Raw genomic sequence first — 14,539 nt, forward strand, 5'->3', positions numbered from 1 at the left:
AGAAGAAAGAATTTTTTGTCGTCTTTTGTTTCAAAGGTGAACATAAACTTACGCTCTTTTTATTTGTGTATCTGGTTATGTATTAAAAACATGATAGAACGTAGTGTTGCATTTGTCTGCGTTCTGATCTTAATTAGTAAATTCTAGTAAGTTGATATCGTTTTAACAGTTTTGATATTTTGATGGTTAAGCCACTCTACGGCACGGACGTGGAACGGTCAGGGTCACCTGCCCGATAACGTGCAATTTTTCCAAGCACTCCGGTTTCCTCCCACTCTAAGACCCCTCGCGTGATTTCATCCTGGCAATCGAGTGATTTGTATAAGTTGTATAACTTGTAAAATAAATCGATGTAAAATAAAGTTTATCTAATCGCGCGAAAGAAAAAGAGTAATTCTATTTGTTCGTGGTTAAAAAAAAAAAAAAAAAAATATGAGACTCCTTCGACAATACAACTCTTATTATTCCATTGTATTTATCTTAATATTGACGTCATATATGGTTTGTTAGATTAAGTGTTACTCTTAGCTTTATTATTAAACTTACATTCTTCATTTATAGGTTTTTCCATGGGCAAGCTTTCGTTCCTACTCAAATCAAGATTTACGATGTCCTACTCGTTGGATATCTCAGAGGCGGAACCACTTTCCTTGGAGAAGTACTGGGATATAAAAATGATAGTTTCTACATATATGAACCGCTTCATAAATTAATGACTTGGGGATATATGGACAATGACCTTGTGTGCAGTATGAAAGACCAAACTTGTAGGTTCGTATTATTTTGATATTTGCATTGTTACAGCTCTGTATTTGTAACATTTGTATTTACATTCAATGTGTATAAAGAAATAAAATTGTTTAAGTATGATTTGTAATAATTTCAAAACATAAAGGCAGCATTGCCTTAAGGAACCTTAATTAACATTACAAAAATGTATAGTCATTCATGCATTAATTTCATTTCATTTTTTACACTTCATTACATTTGTTGGAAATCTAAGGTTAAATTTGGCATATTCTGAAAGAATTATACGTCAACGTACCTACGAAAATTTGATTCAAAGTATTAAAGAAATAGATGAATCATGAAATGAGAAAAACCTCCGCAGAGATGTATCGTATAATAAAACGCAAATTGGCATCGCGAACTTTAAATGTTATTTAAACAATAAACTGTTATCATATTGGACATACAGTTAATCTGAAGCCCATCCGAAAGATAAATAGAATGGCGCCCGTTAGGTAACAGTTTATTACTTATATTTTCATTACGATCATTAAAATTCAAAACAATACGTGCTAGTGTTGACGTCATCAAGCTCAATAAATGGAACAGCCATAGCATGATCAGCTTCTGGATATAGTTCCACTAAAAACGGTTTAAAACAAACGAACACATGAAAAGTATGCGATTATATTTTCCATTACATGCTATTTTGTCAAAACAATAATACTATTGCAGTTTTAAAGACCACACAGCTTTAAAATCACCTTTTAAGTTATTTGACCGTTGTGTATAATCGTAGATTGTTATTGTCATTGTCCGTGACGCGACGGAAGCGTTAAATATCCATACGCTTGACCAGAAGGGAGTTCATAGCCTGTTATTTCCCATCTGGTTTAACATGGGTTAAACGGGAAACTGAATGGAAATATAGAGTACATAACTAATCTTTATTTGTGTATTTAGCAACAGTGTCAACATGACGGGCGAGAAGATACTGGACATCGTCAGGGGAATATACAGCTGTGGCAGCCAGAAATACCAGCAACTTCTACGTCCCTGGCAGTACGATAAATCTATTGGACCAGCACAAAGCGATATGGCTATGTGTAACCACAAGAAAACTAATTGCATGAAGACATATTTGAAACAGTGCTCAAATGCGTCATCAAAGGTTAGCAAAATCCCGAGGATCAGCATCGGTTTAGCGTCGAAGCTCCTCCTCGAGTTTAGAAATCTAAAGATAATTCATCTTTTGAGAGACCCAAGAGCGGTTATGAATTCGAGGTACAAGCTAGGATGGACCCCTGTACCTGGTGGGGCAGTGTCTTTATGTACGAAAATGAAAAAGGATTATCAGCAATCAGTAAAGTTGAGAAGATTGTTCCCTGGGAGAATACATACCGTGTTTTACGAGGATATGGCACAGAACTTTGAAGAAACAGTGAAGGAAATATACAGCTTTTTAGGTTATCAATTAAATGCAAAGGAGCAAATTCGTCTTAACAGGATGACGTCATCATCAAAAAACGGTAATGCTGGGAGTACCCAGAGACGTAATTCCACATTAACAGCACGTGCATGGAGGTATAGTATTAACACTAAAGTCCTCATAGAAAACAACAAAGCTTGTTCCGATCTGTACCAACTACTTGGATACCCGCAATTGGGAAGTAAAACTGAGGCCAGAAACACGAGCGTTCCTTTGCGAATTACCGTTAAGTAGATGCACATTTCGTGATTATGTAATAACACCTTTCTTACTGTTTTGCTTTCTGTTTTTCGTCTCTGAATCCTGTCAGGCAGCAAGGGAAAAACATTCACAAGAAAATATTTACATTTTGCTACAGAAACTCCCATCACTCTAATGATAATCGTGATCTGCAATAGGTCAATAGGTGCAGCCTAGACTTGGTGTATTGACATTTTAGTTTCAGATATGATTTTAAATGCCTGGATTATTATTTGGAAACTGAATAGCTATTGTAAAACAGTGAGTCTATGTTGTCTTTTCAATTGTTTTATGTGGACTATTTTTATCACATTGACCTTGGCTGTTCGGGTTAAATAGTTGAAGCGGGAAATTCAAATGTTCACTCGCATATAACTTATGTTTTTACTTTAAAATAGAAAACAAAATGTAAATATAGCAATTAAAGGATTGTTAAATAAATACATATATTTGCGATAGCACTAAATCTTTTGAGGTATTTAAATTGATGCTGGATATGCAAAATTGAATTACTCCATTGCAATATTGTTTTTTTTTTTCCACTCATTTGACTTAAAACCTAGAAACACGCGTATGCAGAACAAATACACACAAATATTTTCAACAAATACTGGAACATACTAAGTTACGCATATGATCTCATGTTCTAATGATGACGGTCGGAGTCGTGAGGATTAAAGGATTTAATCTTGCTTGATTCCATGTGGTGATGGTTCAAGTTAACACTTTGCAGATCATTAAGTCTAAGAGCAATTCAATGCACCACCCAATAAAATTGACCAAATTTATATTATGTTTTCAATACTTTAATTTCAGTTCAATTGCATTTCATTTTTTATTATCTTGTTATGCAAGCAATTTGCGAGTCTCTCTGAGCAAGTCTCAAATGAAAAACGAAAGTAAAATAGCTCGCCATTAAGATACTAATTGACCAATCATATGAATACATATTCTAAAACACGCTCGAAAGAAAGAAAACAATAACTAGCGAACGAAAAGAGCAAACGAACAAAAAAAGAAACAACGAACGAATAAAATTATTATATAATGTATACAATGTATCCAGTTGCACAGGGATATCAACGTGTCCTTTCGTCCTACCTCATGTAAATCTGTCTGTGGAACAAGTCCTAACAGACAAACACGGCACACTGCATATGTTCCAGATATGGACCCCTAATACTTAAAGGCGGATTAGCCTCATGGAAATTAAAATCCCTTTAAGTTGATAGAAAAATAGTCATGACCCTGATTAGAACTAAAGGGGATTTTTTTGGAAGATTGTGAGGAAAAATTTTGACGAAAACGTCACCTCTATCCAATTTGTCTACGCTACTAATGAAAGATGTGTGTGTGGGGTGTGTGTGTGTTTTTTTTTTTGAAGTGGGGTGCATTCGTCACTGAAATATCCTGAAGTTTCTACCCATTTATTATCTATAATGATATTTTGAACCCATATTTCAATCTGATTTTCCAAATTCATATAATTGTTATCTAGAATAATTACTTAATTACCTAATTGAAATTCATAATTAACCAGACAATCAGTGGCCGGGTCAAAATTCTATCTTGGGATGAATCTTGTATACACAGGAGCAATTTCGAAGGTCTTTTTTTCAGTTAATTGTTGTTCCCTATAGGTAGCCCATAAAATCCTCACTAACAAAATAATTGACTATAAACTAACTGGTGCATTAAGATCTGAAATAAGTTTTCAGCTCAAAGTTGTGCATTTATAATTCAATTAAGCCAAAAACATACCATGACTTATCTAGAAACTTTAGATGATTGTACTAGACACCCCAAGCTTTATTTGATAATTACAAAGTGTCTTTCTTTTCAGAATATCGTATTTTGTTGTCATGTGTTCAAGACAATTGAAATCGGTTAGCATGCCTATACTCCCCTCCCCTTAAATATTAACAGTGCATATAAATAATTACACTATTACACTTAAGCATGGATGCCACCTTTTTTTTAACTTCATCGGGGTATGAAAATAATTTTGTTTGCAAACTGTATGAATCCGCATAGCGTTTAAATACGTTTAAAGGCCCACTACCTTTCCGGAGCAAAATTTAAAGGTTTCTTAAAACATTAAGAACAAAAGAAAATATATATCGATGGCTTAGATGATGTTACAACACCAAACATATGCAAGATTTCCTGTCTTATGTACGATAACAGTGGAAATTCATTTCGCTGTTTTGCCGTCTGGCGCAGTGATAGTCAACTACCGCGCGGCATTTAGGACGACGGCGGGAAACATAAAACGACCCGCGTTATGAAAATTTACATTTTATTTATTCTAATTAAACAGTTACGAAGGTGATGATAAGTGTGCTAGTAAACGTATAGTAAACTTCTGCGACTCTACAAAATTATTGATCTCGTTTTACATTCCTATTTTAAAAATTAAAAGCCGTTTCGGAAAGGTAGTGGCCCTTTAAGTACGTTTAAACTTACGATTCCATTGATTTTCCAATGGATATTTTTCTAAATCAATACGAACGTCGACGTCTCTATTTTAACGTTATGATAACGTCGAATTTTGGCGCGATTCACGGATTTTTTCTTCATAGTACTATAATTAATTTTTCTTTGTTTTCATACCAAATCTGGCTTTCTGATTGGCCAATATTTTTTTTTGCATACCACTATGAAAAAAAAATCCGAGAATGGCGCGAAACCCCGACGTTATCGTGACGTCACAATAGAGACATTGACGTTGCGTATTGATTCGGAAAAAAAATCCCTTGAAAAACCACTATAATGTTACATTTAAACATACTTCATTTTATCAAATAGAGTATAAAATTAATTATAAGTATAGATGTCACTATTTTTTTAATTTTATCGGGTTATGAAAAAAAATAGTTTGCAAACTTTTGTGAAAATCCACTACGCGGATTCACACAGTTTGCAAACCATTTTTTTTTTTTGCATACCCCGATAAAATTAAAAAATATTGACATCTATGCTTAAATGATGAAAACGTATATGCCAATCAGAAAGTCGAATTTAGTATGAAAACAAATAAAAATCATTATATAAAAATGAATTAATGTCGATTACTATTTTATCACATAACTGGGCCGTCCAGGCATGTCGTACGGCCATGCCATAAATATCGTAAGACATACGTGCAATAACATTATCATGACGTCACATGTAGTTTTGACGTCATAATCTATATGATATAATTAAAAAGGAGCCGGCTTGGTTCGACGTATAAAGGACAGTAAAAAGTGCCTAAAGGCGTATAGTTTAAGTGTCCTTTTAAGTAATAGACAGAGAAAGGAATATTGATAATGATCAGGTTTTTGTTCGAACTTAGGGAACACATGTTTGCCATGCATGATGTTTATGATTACCCATCTCACCGATATTCATGTGATGCCATGCCAATCTTGAATTTATGAAAACAAACAATTCAATTAATGTCTATTATGATTATGTTTATTTTCATATGTTCATTTATGTAAATCTCCTTTTTTGTTACAGTTCAAATGGTCATTTTATGTTGTACATTTTTTAGGTTATCTGTATACTTGTAATATTGCATAAATTTTGTATTTTATTTATATCTCATTTATACAGTAATTTTGGTAATTATCTGTGGTATGCCGGAAATGCGGATTCTCCTAATCCGATTCCTTTAATTTGCGGGTGAATTAGTAGGGAGGGCTGAAGGTGGTTGCGAGTTCCTAGTTCCTAGTTCCGTATAAGCTTAAACGGAACTCGGGTCTGGTTGCTAGTTCCGTTTAAGTTAAATGGAACTCGGGTCTGGTTCCTAGTTCCGTTTATTAAACGGAACTAGGAACTATGAACTCGCAACCAACTTCAGCCCTCCAATTAGTAGTGGGAGAATAATCGCAATGGGTACACGGGTGTTTGACCTTGAGCGTATTGGTCGGTATATGTTATGGAATTGATCAAGCGCAAAATGCAGAAAGTTCATACAGTACTACGTTATTACGTATGTAGGTAAAACATTATATACGACAGGAAAGGTGTATCTTTGACAGGCTATAACTAATTTGGTATAAATAACTGCCTAATGTATAGATTTATAGGATAACTATATCTATTGGCACAACGCTTATATAAAGCATGTATAGCATAAGCATATACTATGTATAGTCAAGGTTCCGGTAAAGTCCATTTTGGAACATTGAAAATTTATATATTTTCACATAGAAATCCATGGAATTAAAAAAAAAAAACATACTTGGCGAATCTTATCGTTAGTGGTCGAAACAAATATTCTCTATGGATGTCAACTTATGTCTGTCTTGTGTCATGGGTATATTGAATTTTATGTCTAAATTTACGATCATGAATGGCAAAAAATCAAATTTTTTAATAAAAACTTGTTTCTGAAAATGAAACTCGCAGATAGATGCTTTACTTTTTTTAAATACAGTCTGCATGAGGAAATATCTGGGTTTGTATATCACCTTGTTCCCTCAATGGGCGCCGCCATATTGTATAGTCAAGCAGCTATAGTTAGGTGGATTTAACTGGAAACTACGAGAGATCGGTGCAATGGCACCTGCAAAGTTTCATATGTTTTCCAAATAAATGTTCTTACTCACAAACTGTTTCATTTTTTCGGAAATCAAAGCTTGCTTTCCTCATTTTCTTTATACCAACGCGTGAGCGCTCCATGTTCTTTCAGGCTACTTTCGGTTTCGAGTAACAGGAAATTACTACGCAGAAAATGCCCCCAACTATATTAAACGAAGCAGAGTAAATTGCATTATAAAAAATATTTTTTAAATGAAAGTTTAAATATGGAACACATTTATCAATGATTGGTATGGGTTATACTATTATATATATTATTCATGTCCGAGATTATTAGTAAAGAATGAACTTCCGGTTGTACGAAAACAAGTAGTGCACGCGATGTGATGTTTACTTCGTATAAACTCCAGCAAAACAACTAGATCAAAGATGAGCCCGATGCCGCATCTACTTTAGCTAAGTAAAGCTGAATGAAAATATAGTCTTTGTCAAAAAACATTTATCTGGGCGAAATGTGTACTTGTCAACTTGACATTCGCCGACGACACAACACCCAAAAGATTTTGTAAAGCTATTTATTTTTTTTATTTTCTTTCGTGTCAGTGACCTTGGTATTTCTTTAAATGCTCAACAAAGAATGCAAATTCATCTTCATGATCCTCTATACTACAGGAAAGTAGTTCCAAGATGGCTGCTTCCTTCCTTTAATTTCTTCATTTTATATGACTTTTGAAGATAAGAATCCATAGCAATACACATTTTAAATTTTAAAAGAAAACCCTAGTACATTTATTGACTTTTGAAATTGTCATTTATTGAAAAAAAATTAAAACTATTTGGCAAAATTAGTTTCCTTTGTCTTGGGAAAAACAGTGTTATAAAATAGTTTTTTTTACTTTTGTACTGTATTTTTATAGCAAATCTGCAACCAATGTATAGTTCTCACTCCACTGAACATTTTGGGGGCTATAAATCATAATCATTGCATTAGAAATTAATAACTTTTGATGCTTTTATTATTGGTCTCAAAATGACTTTACCGGAACCTCAAATTACTTTCCCTGTAGATTGTCAATGGTATAATAGTGAATAATGAAACGTTTGTTTTGTAAAAGAGAGAAGTATGTTAAATATGTATATTCATACATCATAGCTAATTATGTAAGTCATATCTATAGTGTAATGTGAGTATTTAGACGTTCGTGCGTATGTCTTTTCAGCTCCATATGCTGAAGCTCCATATACTGAAGCTCCTTATCATAAAGCGATACCAGGGCCCGGCACCATAATTCTTTCTCAGACAGATGTTTTACTCAAGCCAATGTAAAAATCATATACTTGAGTAAAAAAATTGTCTGAGAATAGCTTTATGGTGCCGGGCTCAGAGATAGATATGCGTTAGTAGTATCCAGTTTGGTTTCCATATAGCCGCAAGTCCTGTGTGGGCAGTAAGAGAATGTCACTACTGTGAAGTCCTGTGTGGGCAGAATTGAGATGGTATCAGGCGGCTACTGGTGAGATGTCCTGCGTGGACACTGAGACACATCTTTCATGCGACAGATAACTAGTGTTATCGTCCTGTGTGGGTAACTTCTTTGTGTGATGGGTGAGCAAACTACTTTCTGGTGTCCTTGGTGGACTCCCATGATCCCATGTTTTGTATGTCCTGTGTGGACATCTATGTTCTAAGACATCCCGTGAGGACAGCTAATCCATTAGTCACATGTGTCTCTGGTATGGACAGTCTTGTGGAACTCAACCATAGTCCTGTGTGGGCAACCGTTGGCGTCCAGTCCATGTGATCATTCATCGTCTTTACTAGAAGTCCATTGACTCTGAAACTTTATTGTCATTCCAGTGCCATGGTGGATAACAGACCACTCATCCATACATAAATGAACTGTTGGTATGTGTATGATGTATGTTTGAGGTGTGAATGGTGTATGAATCTAATGTTGAATATCGATGTAAATACTTTGTAATATTCTGTAAATGTTGTACCATTGTGTAATAAACTTATGTATATATTGTAAATCTGGTGTTTGTGTCATTTCTAATGTCTGCTCTTCAAGTCGTGCTCGTCCAAGATATATTTTTCTACAACAGAATGGAAAAGACCCACCTGATTCAAAAAATCTTCACCGCCTGTTTGCGTAGGCATTAGGTAAAAAAATTAAAGACAATAAGAAAAAAGTCATTTGGATATACCACTATTTTCTCTCATACCTACGGGTGTAATACTGGCTGGTCTCGTGTAATACACTAATGTCGTCTAAGGCAACCCATGTAATATAGCCTCGTGACGTCACATCGTCAACATGATTACTATTTTCTAGGTACAATTTTTGATATTATTTACAGAAACTAGACTGGGTTTACTTTAAAAGATACAAACAACAGACTTTACGCAATATCACGCAATTGTCACATATGGAGAATTGACTTGCAGCCGCGTTGTTTTCTCGAATTTATTTCAAAATGGTAGATAACCATAGTAGTAAAATTGCAATAAAAGTCGAGGTATTAGAGAAAAATACTTCTGGAATCAGCCATCCATTACGGATGGGAATCCCTATTGTTTTTGTTGTGTTTTTATTCTTATTATTAAGGATTCCCCTTACGGATGGAAATCCCTATTGTTATTGTTCTGTTTTTCCCCCCTTCTTTTTATTAATCAATCTTGCTTGCTGATAAGAGGAATATGCTGATGGTCGGTGGTTTTTGTACACTGCCTGATGTAATAGGATGTAAATCAAACAAATCAGTACTGTGAACCAGCGAATTTTCACGTGCGATGAAAAATGCGATTTGAATTTTCGAAAATTAAAAAAAAAAGAATAACAGGCATTTGAAGTATACTCGCCACTTTTATCTTCTTTACTAACCCTCCCCAAAATACAGCTTATATTTGAATGCACTGACCATGTATTCTCTATTTATCCCGCTCCACTAACAAACTGTATAACTAGTAGTATCTGGCAAATCCAGAATATGTTTTTAATAGTTATATAAGAAAGAATTCTGACGTTTTGAGTTAAGCTGTGCGTTCAGGAATACTATTGCTAACCGATATCCCTTTGGTAGATGCCAGGATTGGTTTTTCAGAATCATATTTTTATAATGACACGTGTCTACATACTGTATGTTTAGTAATTCCATGGCTACTTATAGTACTATGTTAAAGAGTCGTAAAATCAGATAGATGTCACAAAATTTCAGTCGATTTTGCAATTTAGCATAATTCTATGTCTCCAAATTATATAGCTTTGACATAAGCCTATAATCAATTTATTGTTAAATATTTTATTATATCATTTTAAAATTACTTAAACAACCAAACAACATATTTCTGATTCAGAATCTGTATATATAGTGCGTTTCCGTAATCATTCCTCCTAGTTAGTACTTTGGTTATAGGGGTCACGGTGGCCGAGTGGTTAAGATGTCTAGACATATTACCACAAGCTCTCCATCTCGAAGTCGCGAGTTCGATCAGTTTCCAGTTACTGATCGCTCGTCGATGCTTTTCTCTCTGGGTTATCCGGTTTTCCCCCGCCAACAAACCTGGCACATCCTTACATGGCCCTGGTTGTTATAAAAACTTTAAACTTATAAATTCCAAAACCCCTACCCGTGGTCGAATGTTTAATATGTCTCGACATGTAACTACAAGGTTTACATCGCTAAGTCAAAGATTTTGGTCGTCAACCCTCGGCCTAAGGTTGCATTGACCAGCCAAACTCTTTCATTGGGGTTGAGATATTTTTTCTCCCATACTTGACAAATAGAATCTTACATGGGCCTGTCAGATGGACACGGATATCCCTGTTCACCTGACAGACCCATGTTTGATTATTTTTCTTCCAAACTTAAACGAACCTTGATGGCAATCATAGGAATGTCGCAATGCGTCAAAATAAATGACGTCGTCGACAATAGACACCGCATGTAATGATGATGTCACGTCATTGTCTAGCGCGTTTGAGCTGTCTTTTCCCTACCGCGGTAAAAAACAGAGTTATCTTTCCCTAGCAACCGCAGGATAACCCTGTCAAGTATGGGAGAAATGTTTATACCGCAGTTGCTAGGAAAAGATAACTCTGTCTTTACCGGGGTAGGGAAAAGACAGCTCACACGAGGTAGACAATAACGTGATGTCATCATTACAAGCGGCGACTATTGTCGACGACGTCATTAATTTTTGACGCATTGCGACGTTCTTATGATGGCGGCGCTTTGGAAATGTTTCTATATATGACTGCATTTTCCGTAAGTATACGATAAAAATAACCTTAAATGGACCTGTCAGGTGGAAAGGGATATCTCAACCCTTGGAAAGCCTCGGGTTGACAAGCCAAAATAATCCTTTAATCGGGTTGAGTTATTCCTGTCCACCTGACAGTCTCATGTAAGATTTTATTATTCCATTTGACAGGCACGTGTAAAATATATTGATTCATTCCTTGACATACCACCTCTCATATACCAAACAATGGGAGATTTGACTCTTCATACAGGCAACAAAGAAGCAGGTTTTGGTTCAACATTATTAACAGGAAATATGATTTAACAAACATTCAATTTTTTGTATTACAAAATTTGAATTAGTTTTGAATTTGAATTTGAATAAAAGTTATAAGTAAAGTTATCTCAAGCTAGTTAATAAATTTAATCATGTGTTCATCTTTGCCCAAACGACTGAGTAGAAATTTTTATTTTATCAATTTTAGATAAGTTTAAAGTTCTTAATTCTTGAAGAAAAAGGTTAACTAGATATTTGATACTTTAATAATGTATACTATTTTAAGTGCCTCGTTAGTCAAATCTTTCAGGACACTTTTACTCTAACTGGTACTTCATCTATCCTCACGGTGATTTTTTTACCCTATTGTAAATTATGACACGTTAGTAAATAAAATATTGCATTTTATTGTATTGTATTGTGTTACATTGTATTGTATTGTATTATATTGAAGTTATTTAACCCGATGGATAAAAGTATCTCATAATACTTTGTGATGCAATATGGAGCAGGTTTTGGAATGATAACGTTTTGTTTCCCCCAAGCGAATTCGACAGCTGATTTTTATTGTTTTTGATCTGCAATCTCTCGCATTCTGGGTTGTCTCTTTCGATAACAGAATGAAATTGGATATTCGTTTTTGAGTGCTATTACATTGAAACAGCGACGTGAAATATCGGGCACGTGTCTCTTTCTTTATGTAATTAACTTCTCTTTGTCTTTTCATATAATTTCGATTTGGTTATAATGCGACATATATAGGGTATGTAATTGTATCCAAGACCGAAAATTAGAACACGCTTTTGATGACGTTGTACACAAATGACTATTTCCCAACCATTATGGTGATGTTTTTCATGTCGATATTAATTACAGTATTCGTTCACCATTGACGCCGCTTTCCCCCCGCCAGTTTTACAGGCAGAAATCTAGATAATAGTATTAAAATTGGAGATATATTTTGCGATAAATTGCGTGCAGATATTTCAACACGGGTTTGGTCGCTTTAAATTATTTCGCGTTGGAAAACAGGAAGTGTTTTTTTCTTTCATTTTTTGAGTTGATGACGTTTTTTTTCATATCGATTCCTTTATGAAAATAAACACTAAACAAACAAAAACAAAATTAATTGGATAGGACAACTGGTCGTACAACCGTAAAATGAGAATAGATTTGTGATCATGATCGAAATCCTTAAATCATGAATATTTTTTGCTTCATCGATGTCGTTTTCTAGTCGTTTTAAATCACAAATACATGCACATTTATCAATTTTGTTCCCTTATACTCCTGGCTGTATAAAAATAAAAATTAATTATAATTCATTGTTATTTTAATTCAATTTTGCTTGTTACGAGCATTTTCATTGGCTTAAAAATTTACTTTTATTAGCCCATAAAGGAAAAAATGGCGTCGCCGTTTTATAATGTTGCTTCTGATTGACTGAGATGACGGCGTCATGATTTCATAGACAAAAGAGTCCAATAATGAATTTTGAATATTGAAGAGATTATCTTTAGTAAATTGAATTATAAGGACTAATTTGAATATCTTTTTTATGTTATGGAGATATAACACAAAAATCTGAGTGTACTCTCATCATAAACTGCTTCGCGAATTACTTACAGCTGTAGAGTACACTCAGATTTTTGTGTTATTATCTCCATAACATAAAAAATCTATTCAAATTAATCCTTAAATATGTTTGATAGTTTCTTGAACGATCCTTTGAAATCAACCATATAGAACTTGAGCGACGTCATAAAAAACACCAACCAATTTCAATTAAAGCAGTTTTAATACATGCTTTTACTGTTACATAACATTCAACAGTGAAACTATGTAAATTGAAGAAAATTCAACAGAAAAGTAAGCATCTTGCTCACTCTCACTGTCCACTAAAATTGAAATAATTTAAATCAATTGAATTTCTTTGTTGGCAGCATGTTAAAATTTTTTAAACTGTGCTAATTCGGCTTAAATCATTTGTAAATTTGACATTTTGGAAAATGTATTGAATCAAGCGATACACCTAAATTATCAAAAAAGAATACCATCTCCCCTTTTTTCCGAGATCGTACTTTTTTAAAACTTTTGCACCTATAATTAAGGCTCTCAATAAACCAAAATGAACACCCTTCAAAAAAAGTCTTACCGAATACAGCGGATACTTTAAAAGGCCCACTACCTTTCCGAAACGGCTATTATTTTTTTTAAATGGGAATGTCAAACGAGATCGATAATTTTGTAGAGTCGCAAAAGTTATTAACTTACCCTTAATACTACACTCCTTATCATTTTTCGGAAAAAAATAATTTAAATGAATAAGATATTAATTTTCATAACGCGCGGGTCGCCGTTGTCCTAAATACCCGCGATAGTTGACTATTACTGCGCCAGACGGCAAAAAAAAAACGAAGTTATTCTCGACAGTTTTCACATTACGCAAGAAACCTTGCATTTGTTTGGTGTTGTTACTTCATCTTAGGCCATCGATATGCATTTTCTTATGTTATTAAATTTTCAATAAACCTTTAAATTTTGCTTTCCGGAAAGATAGTGGGTCTTTCAGAAGTTAGCTGGAATTTATACTATTTTTACTTTTAATCAAATTTAAGATTATAATGCTCCATCACGTGTGATTTGCCGGCTTTGTTTACAGAACCATCCTTTTTCAGAATCACCAGTGAAGGTATTCCTTCGATTCCAAACCTTTGGACAGAGTGGCCTGGAAAACATGGATAACACGAATAAAAAAAAATGTTATGATCACGAAAATCTGATTCGCAAAATATAAGAAATGGCTGAATAATATACACTCTAAAAGCTAGATAGCGAAAAAATTAAAACCACTGAAATTTAATACACTCGTTTTTAAGTTCAAATCGCGAAAATTTTTGCCCGCGAAAATAACCGGCAGTGATAGGTAAATAAATGAAGTTTGGATCAGGAAGTTTCATTGATGCATGTTAAAGACGATATTGTCGACAAAGCAAGGTAAAAAATCTTCCGTTTTGAGATGACTGATT

At 34.2% G+C, this 14,539-nt stretch overlaps 1 protein-coding gene across 1 annotated transcript; it reads left to right on the top strand.

Annotated features, from left to right (window-relative positions):
- Positions 1 to 561: 561 nt before the first annotated feature.
- Positions 562 to 2,817, top strand: LOC138313463 (carbohydrate sulfotransferase 1-like; the record flags this gene model as incomplete). The annotated part of the gene is made up of 3 exons (XM_069253886.1): positions 562 to 775; positions 1,529 to 1,605; positions 1,693 to 2,817. Coding segments are annotated over 3 exons (1,051 nt in total), but the record flags the coding sequence as incomplete, so codon positions are not given.
- Positions 2,818 to 14,539: the final 11,722 nt, after the last annotated feature.

This window comes from Argopecten irradians, unplaced genomic scaffold (genome assembly GCF_041381155.1).
Source record: "Argopecten irradians isolate NY unplaced genomic scaffold, Ai_NY scaffold_0692, whole genome shotgun sequence".
Lineage (NCBI taxonomy): Eukaryota > Metazoa > Mollusca > Bivalvia > Pectinida > Pectinidae > Argopecten > Argopecten irradians.